The sequence below is a fragment of the Littorina saxatilis genome, linkage group LG12 (genome assembly GCF_037325665.1).
Source record: "Littorina saxatilis isolate snail1 linkage group LG12, US_GU_Lsax_2.0, whole genome shotgun sequence".
NCBI classification, from domain to species: domain Eukaryota; kingdom Metazoa; phylum Mollusca; class Gastropoda; order Littorinimorpha; family Littorinidae; genus Littorina; species Littorina saxatilis.
Genome location: NC_090256.1, coordinates 19,833,101 through 19,859,512, shown reverse-complemented (window position 1 = coordinate 19,859,512; position 26,412 = coordinate 19,833,101). Strand labels below are relative to the sequence as shown.

At 44.0% G+C, this 26,412-nt stretch overlaps 2 protein-coding genes across 2 annotated transcripts in view; one reads left to right on the top strand and one right to left on the bottom strand.

The window, feature by feature from the left end:
- LOC138981448 (ATP-dependent translocase ABCB1-like) overlaps positions 1-11,483 on the top strand; it is a 60,257-nt gene extending 48,774 nt beyond the window's left edge. Inside the window, exons 24-26 of the mRNA XM_070354364.1 lie at positions 4,425-4,631; positions 5,442-5,588; positions 6,816-11,483. Of these exons, the coding sequence (XP_070210465.1) occupies positions 4,425-4,631; positions 5,442-5,588; positions 6,816-7,040 (579 nt within the window). The 3' untranslated portion in view covers positions 7,041-11,483. The remainder of the gene's footprint in view (positions 1-4,424; positions 4,632-5,441; positions 5,589-6,815) is intronic.
- Positions 11,484-11,787: 304 nt separating this feature from the next.
- LOC138981447 (mucin-4-like) overlaps positions 11,788-26,412 on the bottom strand; it is an 18,183-nt gene continuing 3,558 nt past the window's right edge. The window contains exons 2-4 of the mRNA XM_070354363.1: positions 16,769-19,109; positions 15,271-15,524; positions 11,788-14,302 (exon numbers count right to left, since the gene is read on the bottom strand). Coding sequence (XP_070210464.1) covers positions 12,422-14,302; positions 15,271-15,524; positions 16,769-17,657 — 3,024 coding nt within the window. The 5' untranslated portion in view covers positions 17,658-19,109 and the 3' untranslated portion in view covers positions 11,788-12,421. The remainder of the gene's footprint in view (positions 14,303-15,270; positions 15,525-16,768; positions 19,110-26,412) is intronic.

Genomic DNA, 26,412 nt, shown 5'->3' with positions numbered 1-26,412 from the left:
TCACATTGTTTCTTCTTTTACATTGCTAAACACATCCATAATGCATGCATGGCTCATTCGAAAGAGGGCAACTGAATAACTGATGCCCAATAGCAATAAATACTGAACAACTGAACAATAAATAGCAATAAATGATGACAGCGCCAAGTTTTTAAGTACAAAGTGAAATCATGTGACTGGACAAAGGCACAATTACAAAATACAAATAAAAAAATCGAGGCTCATTTTAAATTAAGCTCTCAGCTCATGGGGAAGCATAAGGTGACCCTAGAAACCGAAATTAGGAGACCTCCCGCCCCCAGGGCAGACTACAAAAAAAAATGTGAAAAAGTATAAAAGGAATCGAAAACTGTATACATGTATTTAGTTAATACCCCAAAAATTGTATAGTATATACAATGTCAGACCACAGGAGCTGGTCAGACCCTAAAGAAAGTTTGTTAGTCTTTGCTTAGGCAAAACAAAGCAAAATGGCCTGTTTACGGTATCCCGACCAACCCTATTTTTCTAGACCAACCCTAGACTTTTTTTTTTGACATTTGGAAAAAAAGAAAAAGAAAAAAAAATCAATTTTGTTCCTGTTTTTTTGCAAAATAATTTAAAAAGATGGTTATAAATTTTTTTTAAGAAAAGCCGACCTACCGACCCTCTTTTTGTGTGCCCATGTTACTGTAAACAGACTAAAAGGTACATCAGAAACAACACACCAGGGAGGGTCCAAAATTGTATCAAAATATAGATGGTAGGGAATTCAAAATAAAAAAGACAATAGACAAAACATGTACTTCGGCTCATAGAGCCTTCTTTAATTTTTGACTCATTAAGTCCATGCTCCGAGAGTCCTTTTTTTAATTTTGAATTGCCTACCATCTATTTTTTTTTATACAATTTTGGACCCTCTTTGTACGGAGAGAGTTGGCAATTGTTAATCACATTCTCTCATCTCATTGACTCTCCTTCAGCTCCTTGGTAACATGCGTTCCCGTCTCTGCCAGGATTGGACACAGCAGCAGATAACCGGTAAATATGTAACAGGCATAAATGGCAAAATAGCTCGCCTCGCCTGATAATATATGAGACAACTGTTCTACTACAAAGTCTTTCTTGGGAGGCTTGGCTAATTTACTCGCTCGTTTTACACGGGGTTCCATCGTTTTCTTTTCTAATCGGAAAACCTTGCTCCTCAGTTTGTTGACCTTCTGCCAAAGTTCCGCTTCACGAGGGAATGGGGAAGATGACGACTTTGATGCTTTACATCCTATGTCCTCCAGGATCGCCCGAATGTCATCTAAAAAAGAAAAAGTTACAACCTGGAAGAAATTAAAACACGTGTAATTAAATCACAAAATGAAAATAAACAATAGCGTAGGAAGGCAGGCCAGAAATGAAGTGTATTAGCAACTATGGATACGATGTGGAACAATGATGGAATTGACCTTGTTTGGTACTGAATGGGTGAGGCCATTAGAACTGTACCCACGGAATACGCGCTATATAAGCTTCATATTGATTGATTGATTGACTGATTGATTAGGACAACAGTACCAGATAAACTCCTCACACACCATGCCTCTTTCTTTCTTTCTTTATTTGGTGTTTAACGTCGTTTTCAACCACGAAGCTTATATCGCGACGGGGAAAGGGGGGGGGGGGGGGAGATGGGAATAGAGCCACTTAATTGTTTCTTGTTACACCATGCCTCTAACAGGATATGTTTCCCATCTTTACGTGTTGGAACTACAGGTACAATTTCATCCATCCATGCATCCGCCCTATACAGCTTCTTCTTCTTCTTCTGCGCTCGTGGGCTGAAACTCCCACGTGCACTCATTTTTTATGCACAAGTGGAATTTTACGTGTATGATCGTTTTTACCCCGCCATTTAGGCAGCCATACGCCGCTTTCGGAGGAAGCGTGCGGGGTATTTTTGTGTTTCTAAAACCCACCGAACTCTGACATGGATTACAAGATCTTGTGCTTGCGTGTACACACCAAGGGGGATAAGTCACTAGCAGGTCTGCACATAAGTTGACCTGGGAGATCGGAAACATCTCCACACTTAACCCACCAGGCGGCCGCGACCGGGATTCGAACCCTCGACCTTCCGAGTTAATAGACCGACGTCTTACCACCCCGCCACAGCGCCCGTCACCCTATACAGCAATTATCAACTATGTAATGGATGGGTTTAAACATTTTTTGATGTCAGGGTGTTCTTCATGGTTAAAAATCTCTTACCTGGTTGAACAATTTGTGCATCAGGCGACAGGTCGGTGCTGGCTTCATTTGTAGCTACCCTTTGTGATGGTGGCTTCCTCCCACTAGCAACCTGCAAATGCACAGCTCTTTAACTGACAAACTCACAACCAACACCCAGTCACAATGAAACAATTCTCCCAATTTCATGGCATTGGTCTTAGGCCACACAAAAAAGTGTATGTTTCTCGTAAGGCAAAACAAAAAATAATCTGTTTACAGTATCCGGACCGACCCTATTTTTTTCCCACCGGCCCTAGACTTTTTTTGGGGCATTAAAAAATGAAATTAAAATATTCAGATGGCTAAAATACAAAAATAAAAAGCCGACCTACCGACGCTATTTTTGGGGGGCCTATGTTACCTTAAACAGACTTTTTTTGTGGCCTAACATGACTAAAGGTGGAGATTTTTTTTCTAAACTTTTTTTTTTAAACCATCTTTTTAACTTATTTTGTTGAAAAACAGGAAAACAATTGATTTTCGAATACCCCTTTTATTTTTGAAAATGCAAAATAAAAGTCTAGGGTCGTCGGGAAAACATAGGTAGGGTCAGGTGACCAGAAACATACAACTTTTTTGTTGTTGACGCCGACCCTATACTTTTTTTGCCATTTGGGGCTGTTTTTTGGCAAAATAAGTTCATCATATCATCATAATCAAGACGTCGATCCAAAATAAGTAACTTTTTTTTGTTGGCCTTATCATTTTTTTGCGCTAAATGCAAACAGGCATTATTTGATGGGAACAATGCTGTTTTTTTTCAATTCTTACATCAGCCTCAAACTTGTCATTACTCAACCTGCATTAAATAGTGTGCTTCATTGGTTTGCAAAAACCTAAAACCAATAAATAAATAACCTTCGGTGGTGGATTGGGCACTGCAAACAATGTCGGGACAGCATTCCACACAAGTGATCCTCTCTGCAGGATTGTTTTACTGGTTGGCCTCAAAGTGATCAGTACAAAGCTTGAGACCTTGAACATCAGCTGGCTGCAGCTTTTCAAAGTCCTCTCGCCTTGTGAATTGCATCCATATTCTGCACCTAGTTTGACAATAAAAACAACAATGTTATTGTTAAACTAAGCAAAAAGGAAAGACAAAAAATAAATCAGATCTTCAGTCTAAATCTAACGCTCTGCCTGAACGCAAAACGGATGAGTGATGTACCTTTGTACTGTAGTTTTCCCGTAAGCAAGGTTTGATAAAGATTTCGGCAAATATGCCCACGGGTAGTTTGTCATTAAGTGTAAACTGTTGTTTTGTACTGACTGCTGACTCACACTCACAGTCGTAAGTACAGTGTACACAGGCACAGGTACACACGCAGACACACGCGTACATAGTACAGCTAGTACAGAAATCTCAGGATGAACCGATCCATGCTATGTTTGTAATATTTCATTTGCATATTAGTTCTATAAATACTGTAGTATCATAGCAGACAAAAATGCCCAGAGACAGTTGGCTTATCTGAGTGAGTTGACGCGAGCCATTGCATTCTCATTCTGAAGAAGGTAAACCTGATGAAATAATCACTGCACAACCCACCTTTTTTCTTCTTTAGGGAACTTGTGGAAAGTTTTCCCGAAGCAGCTCTGTTTGTAACGGGCGTTCTTGCAACAAAAAGCCGAGCACAATTTACCACCACCTCGCACGCGATCGGTACCTACGCGATCCGCCATTTTGTTTTCGCCGTCAGCATGTGACTAGGGACGATAACCCACAAACACTTTTTCGCATTTTCTTCGCAAGTTCCACGTCTTCCTTATGTACAGTGTTTGGGAGTATGCAGCGTGGCGGTTCGCCGGCTTCGCCGGGTTAGAGCACGTGTTGACGTGATTGACGCCACACGAAGGAAGGGAGATAAACGCGCAAAACACTGGAGAAGATAAGGAAGAGTTACTGGAAATGGATCTACAGAAAAACCAAAATCGGTTCACCGCGCCGCGCTTAGAGCACGTGTTGAAAATTTTCATCGACCAGATTGTGTCCGGGGTCTACCTCAATATGCCCACCAAATTTGAAGCAGATCCATCGAGAACTTTGGCCGTGCATCGCGAAGTGACAGACAGACACACACACACAAGCCGTATATAGATATAGATAGATAGATAACTTATACCACTGAAGAGTATATGCATATCATGTTCGTCTCCACGCTCAGCTTGCGGACGGTCAGGACCTGAAGGAGATGGATCTGCGCTGGTTCCGCAAGCAGCTGGGCATCGTATCGCAGGAGCCCACCCTCTTTGACGACAGCATCGCCGCCAACATCGCGTACGGCGACAACAGCCGCCAGGTGCCCATGGACGAGATCATCGCCGCTGCACGTGCTGCTAACATCCACGACTTCATCCGCAACCTGCCGCTGGTCAGTGTTTTAGTGCTTTTATCATATTTTCCAAAATTAAGTGCGGCTGCCTTAATGGCGGGTTAGAAAACACAACGTATTGATAGAACATTAGAGTTTCCTTTCTTTGAGCCATGTGACATGGGCGGACTAAAAAGGCATAATATCGAGCGGAGACTGAATAACATTCACATCGGAGTCAATGATTCGCTGCGATTGCTGGTTTTAACTGATCGACTACGTGTTATTGTTCGACTCACTAAAGTGGGGCGCAACTTTTCCACAATGCTTGGGAACCCTGAACTATTTGCGGACACCGTCTAATAATGGGTAACCTTGTTTGTTTGTTTGTTTGTTTGCTTAACGCCCAGCCGACCACGAAGGGCCATATCAGGGCGGTGCTGCTTTGACATATAACGTGCGCCACACACAAGACAGAAGTCGCAGCACAGGCTTCGTGTCTCACCCAGTCACATTATTCTGACACCGGACCAACCAGTCCTAGCACTAACCCCATAATGCCAGACGCCAGGCGGAGCAGCCACTAGATTGCCAATTTTAAAGTCTTAGGTATGACCCGGCCGGGGTTCGAACCCACGACCTCCCGATCACGGGGCGGACGCCTTACCACTAGGCCAACCGTGCCGGTCTAATGGGTAACCTACCTAATTGTATTTGGAATACACGAAGATCTAATCATAATACAGTACTTACACAAATGAACCGACACTCTCTTTCCGTAAACTATGAAGTTTTGCTTGTGGCGAACTGAAAGAGTTCTTTCGTAATTTTAACAACAACCCTAACTCCCCTGTGTCTTCCATCTCACAGGCTTACGAAACTAACGTAGGCGATAAAGGCACACAGATGAGCGGTGGACAGAAGCAGCGTATTGCAATTGCACGTGCCTTGGTCAGGAAGCCCACTGTCCTGCTGTTGGATGAAGCTACGTCCGCCCTGGACTCGGAGAGTGAACGGGTGAGTGTCTTGTTGATGGGTTTCCATTTCTCTGCTGCGTGACCTTGGATACTGTAGTGAATTATAGCTCTGATTCCATCTAACAGTGGTAAGGAAAGACGATTGTGTGCGCGCGCGCGCGAGAGAGAGAGAGAGAGAGAGAGAGAGAGAGAGAGAGAGAGAGAGAGGCCTATCACAGACTGATCAAATCAACACAACAGGACTTACTTAGTTAGCCTTTGTCTTTCTCTGTATTTATAATCAAGCTTTCATGGTTAGTACCCGTGTACTCCACATGTATGGAATCCTTATTTACCATAACGAGTCTTACTTTCTTTTTTGACTTACCTTAGTGTCTGATAGGAACAAGCAGTGTTATTCTGTATTTATGTTTGTTTGTTTGTTTGCTTAACGCCCAGCCGACCACGAAGGGCCATATCAGGGCGGTGCTACTTTGACATATAACGTGCGCCACACAAGACAGAAGTCGCAGCACTGGCTTCATGTCTCTCCCAAGTCACATTATTCTGACACCGGACCAACCAGTCCTAGCACTAACCCCATAATGCCAGACGTCAGGCGGAGCAGCCACTAGATTGCCAATTTTAAAGTCTTAGGTATGACCCGGCCGGGGTTCGAACCCACGACCTCCCGATCACGGGGCGGACGCCTTACTACTAGGCCAACCGTGCCGGTGTTATTCTGTATGGACGGACAGACATACGAACGATGACAAAAACAATGCCGTACAATAGTGCTTCTTTTGGAAATTGCACCCTACCACTGTGAACGGGAGTTGATCGGCGGTTCACTCTTCTTGTTGTATTGACAATTTTGTTTATTTCTTTTTATTTAAGTAGTTTACCTCTTCCCTCCGCCACACCGCAACCCCCACTCAAACGTGTTTTTATTTGTTTCAAAAAGTAAGGAAGGTTATGTTTATTAAACGTGTTTTTTTTTTGACAATACAAGATTAATTAAGGGGGGGGGGATGTCTTGTTTTGTCGACATTTAATTTTTCCAAATACTAACCAACATTTTTAGTAGTTTTTTTATTCTGGATTTTGGAAGGTAGGCAGTCTATGTGTGTCTGATTTTCTGCTTGTTTGTTTGTAAAAATAACATTCTTGATTTTTCTAACTCTGGATTTTGGAAGGTTGGCAGTCTATCTGTTTTTGAATTGCTGTTTTGTTTTTTGTTTGTTTGTTTAGAAAATAAACATTTTTGTCTTCTTGCCTTGACCATCAGGTGGTGCAGGACGCGCTGGACAAGGCTCGCGAGGGTCGCACGTGCATCGTCATCGCCCACCGCCTCAGCACTGTGCAGAACGCTGACCGCATCGCCGTCATCAGTGAAGGCCGCGTGCAGGAGATGGGTAGCCACTCGGAGTTGGTCAGCAGGGAGGGGGCCTACTACAGGCTACTGCAGGCACAGAACACGGGAGGTCGCAGGCCATCCAGTCAGCAACTTTGACCAGGGAAAAGAGTGCAGGAAGGTCGGGGTTGTAAGCCCGCCAGTCAGTGGTAATCGCGGAGACACAGTAATTCTGACTGGGGAGGCGATTGCATGAAGGTCGGGGTTGTAAGCCCGCCAGTTAATCAATCAATCAATATGAGGCTTATATCGCGCGTATTCCGTGGGGATTCTAAGCGCAGGGATTTATTTAATTTTTAAAATATTTTTTTAAAATGTTTTTTAATGCAATTTATATCGCGCACATATTCAAGGCGCAGGGATTTATTTATGCCGTGTGAGATGGAATTTTTTTTACACAATACATCACGCATTCACATCGGCCAGCAGATAGCAGCCATTTCGGCGCATTCTCTACTTTTCACGGCCTATTATTTCAAGTCACACGGGTATTTTGGTGGACATTTTTATCTATGCCTATACAATTTTGCCAGGAAAGACCCTTTTGTCAATCGTGGGATCTTTAACGTGCACACCCCAATGTAGTGTACACGAAGGGACCTCGTCTCATCCGAAAGACTAGCACTTGAACCCACCACCTAGGTTAGGAAAGGGGGGAGAAAATTGCTAACGCCCTGACCCAGGGTCGAACTCGCAACCTCTCGCTTCCGAGCGCAAGTGCGTTACCACTCGGCCACCCAGTCCTACAGTCAGTGGTAATCGCGGAGACACCGTAATTCTGACTGGGGAGGCGATTGCATGAAGATTGAGCGATTCTGGTGTTCGTATAAGGAGGTTGTTCACACGCAGGCAGTCACTGGGAGCTGGTCACCAACTATAGGTTGCTATAGACACAGAACACGGGGTGTCCTATGCCCTCCAGTCAGTGCATTATCGCGGAGACACAGTAATTTTGACTAAAAAGACGAGTGCATGAAGGTTGTGAGATTCTGGTGTACGTACAAGGGGGTTGTTCACGAGCAATCACTGGGAGCTGGTCAGCCAACTATAGGCTGCTACAGACACAGAACACGGGGTGTCATATGCCCTCCAGTCAGTGGTTATCGCGGAGACACAGTAATTTTGACTAAAAAAAAAAGGAGTGCATGAAGGTTGTGAGATTATGGTGTTCGTACAAGGAGGTTGTTCACGAGCAATCACTGGGAGCTGGTCAGCCAACTATAGGCTGCTACAGACACGGAACACTGGGAGTTTGAAGCCTTCCAGTCTGTGGTAATCGCAGAGACAGTAATTTTGACTGGGGATGACGAGTGCATGAATGTTGAGAGATTCTGGTGTTCGTACAAGGGGGTTGTTCATGAGCAATCACTAGGAGCTGGTCAGCCAACTATAGGCTGCTATAGACACAGAACACAGGGTGTCATATGCCCTCCAGTCAGTGGTAATCGCGGAGAGACAGAGTAATTCTGACTGGGGAGACGGTGCAGAATGGTTGAGACATTCTCGTGGTAGTGAGAGGAGCTTGTTCACGGGCAGCCACTGGGACCTGGCCAGCCTGCTATAGGCTGTTACAGGTACAGAACACTGGGGGGGGGGGGGGGGGGGGGGGGTGCAAAGCCTCCGGTGAGTGGTTATCGCAGCGCGGAGTGGTAGTGCACGAATATACTGAGACAGTGCAAACAATCGCTGTGTGTGTAGTATACTAGAGACAGTGCAAACAATCGCTGTGTGTGTAGTATACTAGAGACAGTGCAAACAATCGCTGTGTGTGTAGTATACTAGAGACAGTGCAAACAATCGCTGTGTGTGTAGTATACTAGAGACAGTGCAAACAATCGCTGTGTGTGTAGTATACTAGAGACAGTGCAAACAATCGCTGTGTGTGTAGTATACTAGAGACAGTGCAAACAATCGCTGTGTGTGTAGTATACTAGAGACAGTGCAAACAATCGCTGTGTGTGTAGTATACTAGAGACAGTGCAAACAATCGCTGTGTGTGTAGTATACTAGAGACAGTGCAAACAATCGCTGTGTGTGTAGCATACTAGAGACAGTGCAAACAATCGCTGTGTGTGTAGTATACTAGAGACAGTGCAAACAATCGCTGTGTGTGTAGTATACTAGAGACAGTGCAAACAATCGCTGTGTGTGTAGTATACTAGAGACAGTGCAAACAATCGCTGTGTGTGTAGTATACTAGAGACAGTGCAAACAATCGCTGTGTGTGTAGTATACTAGAGACAGTGCAAACAATCGCTGTGTGTGTAGTATACTAGAGACAGTGCAAACAATCGCTGTGTGTGTAGTATACTAGAGACAGTGCAAACAGGTAGTAGTGACTGTGGCGGCCCTATGCTCCACAGGGAGTCTACAGGAATAAGTCAAGTAGTGACTGTGAGAGACCCAGGATTACGCAAACGAATATTGAAAAAAGGTTGTACATAGTCAATGTGAAACGCTTGAATCAAAGGAAGCTGGTTGGTGTGACTGTAAGACGCTCGAAGCAATGCAACCGACCTAATTTTTCACAGATGGCAATTAAAGCAGGCAATTAGCAACTCCAGGAAAAGCCGTGACCTTGCATAGTGCAACCGTGGTTGTGTGCAACATACTTTTTCATGTGTGAAGTTTTAGGTTCTGAGATGGTGATGTTGTCCAACAATATCTGGTGGTTGCGGTTGTCCGATTTGTCACTAGGAAATGACATTGCTGATAAAATGTGTTGGGTTCGTGAAAGTAATTGTTTTCTTGTCTTAAAAAAAGAGATTTGTGTGTGTGTGTGTGTGCAAGAGAGGGAGAGAGAGAGTTGTTGTGTGTGTTTGTGTGTGTGCGTGCGTTGGTGCGAGCGTGCATAAACACGTGCAAGGACGCTTGATTCGGCCCTGTTTAAAAACCTGGTCAGATCTGCCATGGTTTACATGATGGCTTACTCGGGATGGTAGGTGCGGCAGCGCGGACCTGAGGGACCTGATTTTTTTATTCGACGGGTTGTTACAACAGCTGTTTGCTGAGACTGATGGCAATAAACTGACATGCGCTTATATTTCAGAGTCAATAATTCAGGGGTTTTGAAGCATTTGTGCGACTTTATTGTTTTATGTGTGTGTGTGTGTGTGTGTGTGTGTGTGTGTGTGTGTGTGTGTGTGTGTGTGTGTGTGTGTGTGTGTGTGTGTGTCTATGTAGGATTGAAACGTTGGCCGAAGAGACAATGTCGGATGGCTATATTTGGTGAATGTTCCTGTACAGATGTAAAGACTAATTTTCATTTGAATGACAGTCAATAATGTACGATGCAAGCTTATTTGTTTAGTGTCAAAGCTGTGGAAAATCAGACAAAATATGTACAATGCTTGGGAACGTTTGTTCATATGCAGACCATCGAAAAAGAAATAACGAATTCGTTGCATAATCATCTGCTTATTCGTATGTCTACCAGACGGGCGCAGTGGCGTGGTGGTAAGACGTCGGCCTCCTAATCAGGAGGTCGTGAGTTCGAATCCCAGTCGCTGCCGCCTGGTGGGTTTAAGAATGGAGATTTTCCGATCTCCCAGGTCAACTTATGTGCAGACCTGCTAGTGACTTAACCCCCTTCGTGTGTACACGCAAGCACAAGACCAAGTGCGCACGGAAAAGATCCTGTGATCCATGTCAGAGTTCGGTGGGTTATAGTAACACGAAAATACCCAGCATGCCTCCCCCGAAATCGGCGTATGCTGCCTGAATGGCGGGGTAAAAACGGTCATACACGTAAAATTCTACTCGTGCTCAAAACATGAGTGAACGTGGGAGCCTAAGCCCATGAACGAAGAAGAAGAAGAAGAAGAAGAAGTAGTATGTCTACCAGAATAGTCTCATTTGTTCCTTTTACCACAAGATGTGTGATGTATAGATGTTTCTTTATCAGTCGGAAGATGTACCTTCTGTAATGACTTTGGTCATTTTTATTGTAGACAGTAAAAATGTACGACGTATAATCATTTTGCTAATTTTATACCAACCAGAAGAAAATCATGAAATGACTTGCCGGACAAAAATGCACGGGGCATTACAATCAGTTTTTTCATTTGCGTTTTGGACAAAGATCTGCAGTGCATATTATTTATGTTAATTTGCACGCACACTAATTACTAATTACAGTGTTTAATAATCCGTATTTACTTTGTTGATTTGTATATTGAACACAGATTTACAATCCAGATTTATTTTGTTGATTTGCATGCTGAAATTTTTTTTAAACGAAATATGGTAGGGTTCAGTTTTAAATCAGCAAGACGTTCCCAGATGCATGATAATCATTTATTAGTTTCAATGGACAAAAGTGTAGGATTCATGATCCTATACTAGTTGTTCATCTGTATGCGTACCTAATGATCGATGTACTGTGCGTAACTGCTGATTTTGATCCGCCCAAAAATCATTGGGCAGCATCACAAATATTGTTGTATTGAAACGTGCTGCATTGTTAAACTTACATGGTAACTGTGCATGTGGCAATTGTTGCCTATACCGACTGTTGCCGTCAATAAATACTGTAATAATTCACTCTTCTCAATTGTGTCGATTATGTGAGGGTACGAGAGTATGTACGCATTGGTATGCGTTCGCGTTGCACGCATACATACAGACAGTGAGGCAAATAATAATAATAATAATATTAGAAAATGTATATGGCGCTTCCCATAACTCGAAGCGCTTTACAGACAGACCGACAGGCAGAAACACACACACACACACACACACACACACACACACACACACACTGACAGACACACACACACACACACACACACACACACACACACAGTGACACACACACACACACGTACGCACGCATGTACACACGCAAGATACACAATCTGGGTACTAGTTAGCTTGATTATCTTTTATTAATCAATCGTCTTAAAACCGTTAGAAATGTCTACTAATAAACAAAACGCTTGACATTCGCTGACTGGCATCGAAGACCATGAACGAAACCTAATATAGATATTGATAACATAGAAATAGTAGGTTTCCTCCACAACATGTGGGGATGGCAAACCTTGCAAATGAACTGAGTCCAGAGCAATTATAAATAATAATAAGCAGAGTAAAACGAGGATGAAAGTCGCTTGTTCATTTCAATGCTTGTTATTCTCTCAGGTGCCAGGAGAATCATTCCGAATAAATCTCACTTACTCTATTACACATGTCGTATGCATTAAGAGCGCTTACTTAATTCCCTTTGTTTATCAGAGTCCTGAGCAGTCCTTCGTCAAGATCAAGATCAAACGCCAACGTCACCGAACTTTTTGACAAAGAGGAATAATGCGTACAGTGTATGTGCGATCAAAACTCCAACAATGTCTCGGTACTGTTTGCTTACTTCGTATAGCACTTGGTCGTACTACTTGTTAATCTGTTGTTGTGTCTATGATTAAACGTTTTAATAAATAATCTCTCTTGTCTCTATATTTGTTAGTTCTAAAACGTGATTATTGTCATTTTGTGTTATCGTCCTCGTCTGACGAGTTTTGTTCAGCGTCGGAAGCTAGACTGACAACGATCACTGGCGCTTGTGCGTCGGTGGTTTCGGAAGCGCCATCAACCGTTCCCTCGTTCATGGCAGGTTCTGTGGCTGTATTTTCGAACCTGCTTTCCAGTGATGTGTCCGCTTGTCTTTCTTTGTCGTCTGCCACAGTTTCTGCTACTGTGGTTGTTGGTGTTGTTTGAAAACTGGCATGATCTGGCTCATTTTTAAAGTCTTCGTTGTCAGGATTTTTGTCTGTGGCCTGAATCGTTTGACTTTTCCTGATATTTGTTTTATCCCTTGTGTCCGTGGCAGCACCTTTGGTTGTGTCAGCTGATGCTTCAAGCAAAACGCTGTCTTCATTCAGTTCAACGTCAGTCCTGACTCCTTCCTGATTGATTTCCAGTTCGGGGGTCGATTTTTCCGACAAGTGTTGCTGTGTGTTAATAACTTCAGTTTCAGCATCTTCAGGAATCGGCTCCTTGACGTCAAGCACGGGTTCAGAATTTCGAGCGGTTTCAGTCTCAGTTCCAGCCTCACGGTGGCTGGGTGTTAGTGTTTCGAGCGAGACAATGTTCCCTTCTGGCTCAGAGTGAGGACAGTTCCCGTCTTCACCGCCATCAGTGTTTTCACTGTCAGTGTCTTTGCTCTGATCGTTCTTGTCGAAGTCTTTTGACGCTTTTGGTTCTTCTTCGGGAGAAGAGTCTGAGGTTTTGGTCTCGTTTAGGTCCACGTTGTCCGATGCAGTGTCCACGTGTTCAGGCTGTGCGTCATTTGTGTCGTTGTCAGGTGTTGACGGTTGTGCTGCTTGACCGCCAGAAGTGCTCAGCTTGTGCTGTATCATTACGTCCTGATCGACAGACTGAGATTCAGAGTTGTCTTCAATGATAGGCATAGTGACGGTCAAGCTGCTGGGCTCGCTGACCAGGGGTGTTTGCGTAGATGTGGTCACACTTCCGCCAGTTGCAGGGCAGCATTGGTCCGTGGATGACTTTGGTATGGAAATAACGGTTTGGTTATTGTTGGCAGTCGGGGCGGTCTCGGAAGAGTTGCCTTGACGCCTGTTGGTGTCACTGACGGAGTTGGGTCTTGTCGGACAGGGGAGGTCCTCGTCGGCAACGGCGCTCATACTTCCTGATTGCTGCTGCTGCTGAGGCATAGGAACTTTAGTGGTCATCTTGACGTTCTGTCTCGCCTTGCTGGCTGGAGGTTGTCCGCTGCTGGCCTTAGAACCCGGCTCATGGTGGTTGAGATGAAGACCGATCGGTTCACCCCCTTCCATGGAAGCCCGGGTGATGTTGAGCTGGTGGTTGCTGTGGAACACGGTGGTGGGTTCCCCGGCTTCCAGCGACGCCCTGATTTGAGCGGCAGTGGCGGCGTCCACGCTGATCCCAAGGTCCCTGTGCAGCTGAGCCATGAGCGCCATCTCCATCTCCAGCCTGCACATCTCGCACGCACAGCTCCCGGCCGCCTCGTCTCCACCGTCCCCTTCCTCCTCTCCCTCCCCGCCTCCAGGTGTGCGCAGGTAGAAGTTGTGGCGGTCGTGCAGCCTGGCCTTGGAGTTGATCCTGACGAAGCCCCCGGACTCACGCGAGTGGGACGAATAGTCGCGAGCAGAGAGAGGTCTTCGAGGACTCCTGGGGGACGGGGATTCTGCCCCGTCAATGACGACGATTTCCTGGCTTCTTGGTCCTCCTTCACCTCCTCCTCCCGCTTGTCTGCGGAAGGTGGTGGTCCTGAATCCTCGCTGAAATGGCGGGGAGGGGGAGGAGCGTGCCGTGTCTGGAGGTCGAGGGCCGTGGAGATCTCTGGAGAAGTCCACGCTGTTGTAGTACTCGAGGATCCTTCCCACCTGAGGAAGAAACAGAATTTTGAATCAGATAATTTGTTTTCGGGTTCTCTTCGTTGTCATTACTTTAGCATTCCATTGTTGGGAATGTTGGGTCGTTTGCCCCCAATGCAAAATCCAGCTACAACAAGGGTTGCGCTACCCAGGTACCAGGTGTGTCCATGTTTGGGTGCAATCACCAAACTGTGGTCATGGTCCAGTGGTGATCAATCTAATAAAAGACATTCAAATAGAAATGTATTTAAACAAAATCAGAGAAAGAAAAGTAAAAAACAACAACACAAAAACAAAAACGAATCCTGCCCACGGGTCCCTGTCAAAGTTCCACAAAATGAAATCCACACAGATAAGAACAACAGAACAACAAACAAACAAACAAACAAACAAACACACAAGCAAGCAAGTAAAAAAGAAGGAAAACCGAACAAACAAACAACAAACTGTGCCGACTTTGCAGTCATAGTCTATACATTATCTTGAAAGGCACTCAACATACAAACAACAAATTGCACGTACGGCTAGCTGGACGACCTTACACTGCTCATTCCTAACACTCTCCTGATTACTCAGGGGAGTGGCGGGGATGTAGCTCAGTCGGTAGCGCGCTGGATTTGTATCCAGTTGGCCGCTGTCAGCGTGAGTTCGTCCCCACGTTCGGCGAGAGATTTATTTCTCAGAGTCAACTTTGTGTGCAGACTCTCCTCGGTGTCCGAACACCCCCGTGTGTACACGCAAGCACAAGACCAAGTGCGCACGAAAAAGATCTTGTAATCCATGTCAGAGTTCGGTGGGTTATAGAAACACGAAAATACTCAGCATGCTTCCTCCGAAAGCGGCGTATGGCTGCCTAAATGGCGGGGTAAAAACGGTCATACACGTAAAAGCCGTGGGAGTTTCAGCCCATGAACGAACAAACAAACAAACTCAGGGGAGTCACAAATAAAAATGACAAAGCCAAAATGCTGCCGAACCTTGCGATCATAGTCCATGCGTTCTCTGATCGTGCTGTGTTTTTCCAGGTCTGGTTCTTTGCGTGTCATCTTGGGTAGGTCGCGCACCCCGCTCAGGTAAGCTTTTCGCAGGTGCGCTAAGTAGCTACCGTCATCCCTGCTGACGTCATAAGGGCTCATGGCGTTGTAGACGGACTGGGTGACGTCAGGCCGGGTCTTTCGGAAGAACGTCACCCGACCCCTGTCTACGTAGAGGGCGGCAACCTGACACTGCCCTGACGGTAGGGAAAGGTAAGTTGAAAGTAGTGAAAAACATTTGGAATTGAAAAGAAATAAAGCAAGAAAAGGAATACATTAAATTTGTAGAATTCAGAGTTGAAGCTTATATAAATTTGGAACTGAGAGCTACGAAATGGTTGTAACACAAGAAAACAAACAAGTCGCGTAAGGCGAAAATACAATATTTAGTCAAGTAGCTGTCGAACTCACAGAATGAAACTGAACGCAACGCAACGCAGCAAGACCGTATACTCGTAGCATCGTCACTCCACCGCCCGTGGCAAAGGCAGTGCCCGTGGAATTGACAAGAAGAGCGGGGTATTCGTTGCGCTAAGAAGGATAGCACGCTTTTCTGTACCTCTCTTCGTTTTAACTTTCTGAGCGTGTTTTTAATCCAAACATATCATATCTATATATTTTTGGAATCAGGAACCGACAAGGAATAAGATGAAAGTGTTTTTGAATTGATTTCGAAAAAAAAAATTTTGATAATAATTTTTATATATTTAATTTTCAGAGCTTGTTTTTAATCCAAATATAACATATTTATATGTTTTTGGAATCAGCAAATGATGGAGAATAAGATAAACGTAAATTTGGATCGTTTTATAAATTTTTATTTTTTTTTACAATTTTCAGATTTTTAATGACCAAAGTCATTAATTAATTTTTAAGCCACCAAGCTGAAATGCAATACCGAACCCCGGGCTTCGTCGAAGATTACTTGACCAAAATTTGAACCAATTTGGTTGAAAAATGAGGGCGTGACAGTGCCGCCTCAACTTTCACGAAAAGCCGGATATGACGTCATCAAAGACATTTATCAAAAAAATGAAAAAAACGTTCGGGGATTTCATACCCAGGAACTCTCATGTCAAATTTCATAAAGATCGGTCCAGTAGTTTAGTCTGAATCGCTCTACACACACACACACACACAGACAGACACACGCACATACACCACGACCCTCGTTTCGATTCCCCCTCGATGTTAAAATATTTAGTCAAAACTTGACTAAATATAAAAACAAACAAACGTCAGCACAGCAGCTCAGCAACAACAACAGCAAGAACAACAACTACAACAACAACATCAGCAGCAACATCAACAAGAAAAACAACAACATCCTCATCTTGAAACATCAACAGTTCCACATTAAACACCCCCCTCCCCCCAACCCATACATAGCAAAATAACAAACCACATCCACCATCAACTCCACTCCCTATTCAACACTCACCTATGACACAGTCTTGTTGCTGCCTGCTGGCCCTGTGAGAGCCAGCCTGCCGTGCGTGAAACACGGGACTCTGCCCTTCAGCGCGGAACGGGGGTCCGGTCGCCTCCCCGAAAGGAGTGATGGTCCTCACCGGCAGTCTCCTCGTGTCCCCTGAGGTGTATCCGCTGGACGGACGCCTGGGGGACCTCCCGCCGCTGAACCCTCTCTGTTGGTTCTGACCGCTGGCGTGCAGTTGCTGTTGCTGGCGCCTGAGGCTGGTTGTGTTGTTGGGATTCTGCTGAGTCGTTGCTGGCTCGGGGTGTTGCTGAGCCCTGGGGCTGGTGATGCGGTGATACTCGTTCGTGTTGGCGGGTTTGGTGATGGGGAAAGCCGGGGCGGTGGTGGCGCGGGCTTTGGGCGTGTAGGACACCGTGGTGGATGATGAGGAGGTGGAGGGGATCTTTTTGCTGCGGGTGGGAGAAGAGTTGTTGGTGTTAAGAGAGGGCGGAAAGGTGCCCTCGTTCATCTGCTTCCGAGCCGAGTTGATTCTCATGGTGTTCTTCATATTGTGGATGTAGGGCGAGCTCCGCGGAAGGAGGGCGATGCCCCTACCGCCCTTGGCTACTGGTTCCGCCTCGTCCTGACCCCCTGCACCCTCCCTTACAACGCCACTCGTGGTCATGACGGGTCCGTCACCGCTCAGTCTTGCCCTGGCGCTGCCCACACGCCGAGCTCCTCGAGGTGTGCGGAGTCGCGGACTACGGGTAGAAGCGCTGGACGCTCGTGACGCGGCGCGCGGACCTGTCGCCCCTGGACCCTGTGCCGTGTCCTGGTCATCCGCGTCTCGCGCATCTCGCATGGTCAGCTGGTAGCGGGGAGGCATGCGCTGCCACAGCGTCCAGCAAGACATGGTGAAGGGCAAGTGTTGCGGTAGCCAAAGTCAGGTCACTTCAAAGCTAGTGTGAGAGCCTAATCAATGATCTGAATAGATCAGACTTTAAAATCTGTTGTTGCTTCACAGCCTTGATTGATGCATGTGGAGGTATCCACAGTCAGGTGACTTCAAAGCTGGTGTCAAGATACGCACAGCCTTAACAAACGTCTTTTTATCTTACTTCACAGTCTTGATTGGTGCGTGTTGAGCTTTCCACTGTCAGGTCACTTCAAAGCTAGTGTGAAGACACGCACAGCCTTAACAAATGATCTGAACAAAGCAGACTTTAAAGTCTTTTTTTGTTTTTGTTTGTTCGTTCATGGGCTGAAACTCCCACGGCTTTTACGTATATGACCGTTTTTACCCCGCCATTTAGGCAGCCATACGCCGCTTTCGGAGGAAGCATGCTGGGTATTTTCGTGTTTCTATAACCCACCGAACTCTGACATGGATTACAGGATCTTTTTCGTGCGCACTTGGTCTTGTGCTTGCGTGTACACACGGGGGTGTTCGGACACCGAGGAGAGTCTGCACACAAAGTTGACTCTGAGAAATAAATCTCTCGCCGAACGTGGGGACGAACTCACGCTGACAGCGCCCAACTGGATACAAATCCAGCGCACTACCGACTGAGCTACATCCCCGCCCTAAAGTCTTTTGTTACTTCACAGTATTGATTCCTTTCCAGTCCGTTGGATCTCTTTAAAGTGAATCCGACGCGACACGGTGAGTCGTGGGTACTAGAAGAGGGTGCGTGTGGACGTAACCACTGTCCGGTGACTTCCAAGCTGGTGTGAAGATACGCACAGAATAGAAGACGTTTTATGACTTTCGTAACTTCACAGTCTTGATTCCTTTTCAGTTGGATCTCGTAAAAGTGAATCCGACGCGACAATGTGAATGGTGGGTACTAAAATACCCATAGCCTGATGACTTCAAATCAATCCTTTAATGCAGTCCTGTTGGCATCACTAAGATTTCAAGTAAATTCAGCTCGGCATTGTAAATAGCGGGAGTGAAAGTATTTTAACCCCAGTGATTTATTAGCTGTTATAGTTACTGAAGTCTTGCCTTGTCTTTTTTCCAAGGGGCTTTGAAGTAAATATGGTAAGACATGTATGGTTGGAGTGAAGATGTCCAAAGCCCAGTCATTTTTCCTAGGCTTTTCGTTCCTTAAGCACAATATGTTTCAGCAATCTGACTTCCATTGGAAGTCAAAGAAGTCATCAATGATGTCTTATTGGATCTTTCACTTTTAGTAATCCCTCTTTTTGTCTTTAGTAGAATTCTTGGCTACAAGTTTTAAGTAAATGGTATCAAGAGCAGATCGTGAGTTTTAAGGGCGCCATATGTATGTCCAGAAGAGCCGCTTTACCTTATTCTACGTATTGCAAAAATCTTGGTCGATGTACTGGAGCCACGTATGTCCTGTAACAGAACATGTAGCAATTAACGCATTTTGCAAACTTGATACATCAGTCAGTACCAATAAATTATACTTTATTTTAATCCTAAGCATTCCCCTTTGTACGGTGATGTAGAGTGAGTTACCTGTTTGAATGCCTGTCTGTCTAACCTGTCTGTCCGCCTGTCCCGCCTGTCTCTCTCTGTCTCTGCCTGTCTGTCTAACCTGTCTGTCTGCCTGTCCCGCCTGTCTCTCTCTGTCTCTGCCTGTCTGTCTCTCTGACTGTCTGCCCCCCCTCTCTCTCTCAGTGTGTGTGTGTGTGTGTGTGTGTGTGTGTGTGTGTGTGTGTGTGTGTGTGTGTGTCTGTCTGTCTGTCCGAGAGAGGGAGGGAGAGAGAGAGAGGAAGAGAGAGGAAGAGAGAGAAAGGGGGGAGGGAGAGAGAGAGAGAGAGGGAGAGAGAGAGGGAGAGAGAGAGCGAGAGAGGGGGAGGGAGAGAGAGACAGACACAGACAGAAAAAGAGACAGAGACAGAGATAACTTCTTTCCTATTGTTGGATTTGTTCCCCTTCTAATCTTATAGAAGAGAGAGATTGATGCAAAGAGTTACTCTATAAAAGTAAACTATCATAGTAAACCATTTCCAATTTTTACCGTGTTATTGTCATCATTTTATCATTAATCCTCATTGATTCACAAATTACACACAATGATATCCGCAGTAAGATTTTACCAGCACACATTATTCTCCGAGGCTTGAATTTCTGATGGATATATACTTTTATTACCAATTCAATGCCCCATATGACTTTTTGACCAATCAGGACGGATTCTAGGTGACCCTCTAAATGTTATAACGTTTTGTTTAGCACGCTAAAAATTAACAAAACAAAGTAAAAATGTAATTCAACAATATCAGCGTGATTTATTCTAAAGAATGACACTTCAAATGCTGTCAGATGATACTCTCTTTATCTAAAAAATACCGAAAAGCGAGTTTTGTCGGTGGGTGCGTTACGGAACAGCAAGGCACCGCCCATCGTCTGAGTGTGCAATGCCGACCGCTCACTTGAAATCTAAGTGATCAAAGTTTTCAAAAATCAAGTGAAATTGTGTCACTCGCTTTTCATCAAATGTATCTTTACGTCATTTCCCATCCGTCTGGAGTCGGTTCTAAATCTGTCGCTCTCTGTTCAACGAGAAAAAGCGAAGAAACCGAAACGCATGTTCAACATGGTTTATCTTGTGAGATTGTTGTGTGTCAAAGGCATTTGACCTGTGAATATTCATCACGTCAGGTGTGTTACTCTGATTGGCTGACTCAGGTCACGAGAATTCTTTGACTGACAGGCATAATCAGGTAGAAGCCCTCAAGTTCCCATTGCGGCTGTTCTGTCTAATTCGCGGGGTCGCTTCAAAATTTCTTTTGGTCGAATTAAACGGTAATAAAACCGTTATTTCTAATATGCTGACTGTTAGCAAATGATAACAGACATGTCTCACAAACGATATCAGCATTCGCCTAAAAGGCTCATGCTTGATATCTTTTTTCTCGACATGTCTTGTTATCATTTGCTAACAGTCAGCATATTAGAAATAATATGAGTTATTTCTAATATGCCGACTGTTAGCAAATGATAACAGACATGTCGAGGAAAAAGATATCAAGCATGAGCCTTTTAGGCGAATGCTGATATCGTTTGTGAGACATGTCTGTTATCATTTGCTAACAGTCAGCATATTAGAAATAACGGTTTTATTACCGTTTAATTCGACCAAAAGAAATTTTGAAGCGACCCCGCGAATTAGACAGAACAGCCGCAATGGGAACTGGAGCGCTCCTACCTGATTATGCCTGTCAGTCAAAGAATTCTCGTGACCTGGGTCAGCCAATCAGAGTAACACACCTTACGTGATGAATATTCACAGGTCAAATGCGTTTGACACACAACAAACCATGTTGAACATGCGTTTCGGTTGCCTCGCTTTTTCTTGTTGAACAGAGAGCGACAGATTTAGAACCGACTCCAGGCGGATGGGAAATGACGTAAAGATACCTTTGACGTAAAGCGAGTGACCCAATTTCACTTGATTTTCCGAACTTTGATAATTTAGATTTCAGGTGAGCGAATCGGCATTGCACACTCAGAGGATGGGCGGTGCCTCGCTGTTCCGTAAAGCACCCACCGACAAAACTCGCTTTTCGGTATTTTTTTTTAGATAAAGAGAGCATTATCTGACAGCATTTGAAGTGTCATTCTTTAGAATAAATCACACTGATATTGCTGATTTAAATTTGTACTTTGTCTTGTTCGTTTTTAGCTTGATAAACAAAAAGGGTCCCTGCCTGAACGTTATAACATTTAGAGGGTCACCTAGAATCCGTCCTGATTGGTCAAAAAGCCATATGGGGCACTGAATTGGTAATAACTCATACTACTCTAGTTCCCCCCGCATTATACAACCTTCTGCTAGCCCACAGTCAGCACAAGAGATAATGGCTATTGTATGCAAGCACTTGAAATTTTAGCGGTGTTCGCAAAGGTTTTATGTCTAGAAATACAATACACTATTCCAGCGGCGTTTTATACAATTAGTAGGGGAAGGGCTCCTAATATGGACTGGCTCCTAATATGGACCACCTCCTGTTCTGTCAAACTAACGGCGCTAGAGCGCTCAAATTTTTTTTATTTGCTGTATTCACCCTCTCTGGACAACTTGCACTTGTCAAAAGAGTTGCAGAAACACAAACCTCAAAACCGTTAGGCTTTTTATCTTTTTTTTAACTTTTGGCATGGTTCACTCTAAATTTGCCGCCTAAAATGGACTCGTTTCTGTCCACAGCCAACGCTTTTATAACACAAAAATTGCTTTATATGACAGCTAAGACCGTATTTGTTACAATTTAGCAGTCTTGACCCCGAGTTTCTCCTGCAAACAAAACTTAATAGCAAAATCTCAAAAGTATGTGTGAGTCCCCTAATATGGACCACCTTCAACAAATCGAAGAAAATCATGTTATTTTGAAGTATAGGGGGCTTTTTACAGTGATTCGTGAAGGCCGCTGCACTGGTCCATATTAGGCGCCCGGGCTCCTAATATGGACCCTTTGTGATTTTTTCTGTATTTAATTTTGGCTGAATATTTATTAAAGCTATTTCACTCTAATTAGGCCTAACGGTTAAAGGCACAGTAAGCCTCCCGTAAACCATCACAGAGCTCCCCGAGCGTCTACATACAGTACAAGCATACTTCCATTTGAACGCTCACCGAACGGGAACATCCTGGCTGCTTTCTGTCGAGCGTGAGAAATTTCCAAAGAATTTATTTTTGTGGACTTGGTCCTCTACAACAATGGCGCCTCGTTTTGGTGCTGGACGGCTGTTATGAATATTCAATACCGGAAATCACGCCCGGACAGTAAGCCTCCCGTAAACCATCACAGATACTGTCAGGCTTTTACACACAGTACAAACACCCTTCCATTTGAACGCTCACCAAACGGGAACATCCTAGGTGCCCTACGTAAAGAGCGAGCAATTTTTAAAGAATTAATTTTGCAGATTGTCTCGAACACTTTTTGGACCCATCCTGAACTCAGGTCAAAAATGAGTTACTTCCCTTCGGGTCTCATTCTATCGATGTAAACTGGCCATAGCCGTGGATCGATGATTATCAGAATGTTTTTGGACCGTGGTGCGTTTTTGCGCTAGACCTAACTTTTAAAATCTAAATAATAAATTGACAGCTTGTTACACAAACATTCCTACAAAAGAATTCTTTTTTCATCAAGACAAGATCAGTACAATTCGAAGTTGTGAAAGTTTGAAAAAAGAAAAGCCCGGAAGCAGGGTCACGCAAGGGTCGTAGCAGACGACGGTTTATGCATATCGCCGTTCCTCTCAACAGTCAAAAGCCATCGCTAGAGTTCTTGTGAACCACAGCCGTTTGTTTCGTGCATAAAAACGTGCTATTGTAGATAAGCTCACATCGAGTCGCATTCAAATGACTAACTGACGACTACATTGTGAAAAAGGGAAACTGGATCACACGGGTTCACGATGGCTCAGGGGTAAGATAAACCACGCAAAAATAAATTCTTTGAAAATTGTTCGCTCTTTACGGAGGGCACCTAGGATGTTCTCAATCGGTGAGTGTTTAAATGAAAGGGTGTTTGTACTGTGTGTAAAAGCCTGACCGTATCTGTGATGGTTTACGGGAGGCTTACTGTGCCTTTAACCTAAGAGAGAAGGACTACCAAACACAAAATGAAACTTCTTCGCAAGAAAACAAGCAAGTTATCAGCATGAAACAAAAAGTGGTCCATATTAGGAGCCCTTCCCCTACTGTTGACTTAGGCCTTAAGTCACTCTGACTGCTCAAGTATCTGTGAAAGTGTATTCCCTCAGTGAATGTTTACATGAGAGAGATCACGCCGACATAAATAGGCCTAGGTCGAGTATACTCAATAATTAAAAGGGTAAAGGCATGGGCGTAAATCATCGAGACGTTTTTCTCTCCCCTTGCCGACGTTAAGAATAGGCACACTGTTGTGTGAAAACTCAACCTTGGAGTCGAATTATTTTAGTCTGTCTGTCTGTCCGTCTCTCTCGTGTGTATGTGTGCGCGTGCGTGCATGTGCGTACGTGCGTGCGCGAAAGTTCGTGTGCGCGTGTGTGTGTGTGTGTGTGTGTGTGTGTGTGTGCGCGCGCGCGAGTATGCGCATGTTAATGATCTTCAAGCATACTTTTAGGAATTGAAAAGAGAAAGACACGCACTTAGCCTACCACCAATCATGCTGGTTGATCAACACAGACATGGCAATAAAAATCCATCGAACAAACATCACTTCCTTCAATAGTTTGATTTATACGTACGTATTAGCATTTAAATAAAAAGAAAACACAGCAGTAACAGGTTAGGTACGTTTATATCATAATCAATATTTCGCCACGTCACTGCCTTCTTCAGGATGGTAAGCTTATGGAAAGAATGGAATGACGGCACGTGACATACAGTGTAATGAAATTTTATGATGATTAATGACGTCATATTGTTTCTTGCGCGTTCTTTCTTTCTCTCTCTCTCTCTCTCTCTCTCTCTCTCTCTCTCACACACACACACACACAAACACACACACACACACACACACACGCGCGCGCGCGCTCACACGTACGCGTGTACGGGTACACACACACCCACACACACATGCATATTCACTGTCCATCTCTCTCTCTCCCTCTCGCTCTCTCTCTCTCTCTCTCTCTCTCTCTCTCTCTCTCTCTGTCTCTCTCTGTCTCTCTCTCTCTCTCTCTCTCTCTCTCTCTCTCTTCTCAAGATAGTGGCCATAAAGTGGCCCCCCAAAACGAACGGCGATCGAGCAGACTCGGAAAAGTGAGAGAGTTAGGCACTCAATACATTCTTCGCATTTTCACACGTTTATGTAGGGGAAGGGCTCCTAATATGGACCGGCTCATAATATGGACCACCTCTTGATCTGACAAACTAACGGCGCTAGAGCGCTAAAAACAATTTCATTCGCTGTATTCACCCTCTCTGGCTAACCTGCACATGTCAAAGGAGTTGCAGAAACACAAACCTCAAAACCGTTAGGCTTTTTATCTTTTTTTCACTTTTGGCAGCGTTCACTCTAAATTTGACGCCTAAAACGGACTCGTTTCTGTCCACAGCCAAAGCTTTTATCACACAAAAATTGCTATATATATATGACAGCTAAGACCGTATTTGTTACATTTGAGCAGTTTTGACCCCGAGTTTCTACTGCAAACAAAAAATAATAGCAAAATCTCAAAGAATGTGTGAGTCCCCTAATATGGACCACCTTCAACAAATCGAAGAAAATAAAAGCTAAAGGCTATTTCATTAATTCATTAAGAAGCTTGCTGAAAATAACCTATAACTAGCCCTCGAGCTTTCAAAAATATATATCAAATTGTCTTCTTTTTGTGGAAGTTGATAATTTCACTTATTTTCACTCTGTTTTTGATATGCTTCTTTCGTTTCCTGATGTGCTTTAAATAATGCTCTCATCAACCCGAAACAGATAAATCTAAAGCATATTTGAACCATTTGTTATTTTTTCTGTATTTAATTTTTGCTGAATGTCTATCAAAGCTATTTCACTCTGATTAGGCCTAACGGTTCACTTAAGAGAGAAGGACTACCAAACACAAAATGAAACTTCTTCACAAGAAAACAAGCTAGTTATTAGCATAAAACAAAAGGTGGTCCATATTAGGAGCCCTTCCCCCTAAAAGTCAATTTAACCCCGAAAACACTCTCACTCGTAAATACATCAGTGTTAAAAAGACAACCTCTCCGCAAGACAAGTCTAGGTGAGTCCTAGACCAGCCGTGTGAGAAAACAAAACTTCTTTGTCGATTTAATTATATCCCCACAGCACGCAACTGGTCAATGGCACGTCGGATGAAAAGAAGGGAACAGGATCTTAACCGTTATGTACTGGAGGACTGAAAACAAGTGAGCAAGAGGAATACAGTGAAACCTATGTGTTAACGCCTGGTTTTCTCAGACTTTCTTTTCATAGTGCTGCCATTGATATTTCCTCTTGTTTCCCTGTAAACTCCCTCTGCATGAAGGCCCACTTTTCCCTCCTTATCTTTCTCTTTTTTTTACGATCTTGTTAAAAATATTTTTGTTAAAGTTTGTTTTGTCTTCAAACAATACAGGTAATACTGTGGTCGTAGGAAAAGTGTGGAATTAGCAGTGTCTCCTTTTTATATTTAGTCAAGTTTTGACTAAATATTTTAACATCGAGGGGGAATCGAAACGAGGGTCGTGCGTGGTGTATGTGCGTGCGTGTGTGTGTGTGTGTCTGTCTGTGTGTGTGTGTAGAGCGATTCAGACTAAACTACTGGACCGATCTTTATGAAATTTGACATGAGAGTTCCTGGGTATGAAATTCCCGAACGTTTTTTTCATTTTTTTGATAAATGTCTTTGATGACGTCATATCCGGCTTTTCGTGAAAGTTGAGGCGGCACTGTCACGCCCTCATTTTTCAACCAAATTGGTTGAAATTTTGGTCAAGTAATCTTCGACAAAGCCCGGACTTCGGTATTGCATTTCAGCTTGGTGGCTTAAAAATTAATTGATGACTTTGGTCATTAAAAATCTGAAAATTGTAAAAAAAAATAAAAATTTATAAAACGATCCAAATTTACGTTCATCTTATTCTCCATCATTTGCTGATTCCAAAAACATATAAATATGTTATATTTGGATTAAAAACAAGCTCTGAAAATTAAAAGTATAAAAATTATTATCAAAATTAAATTGTCCAAATCAA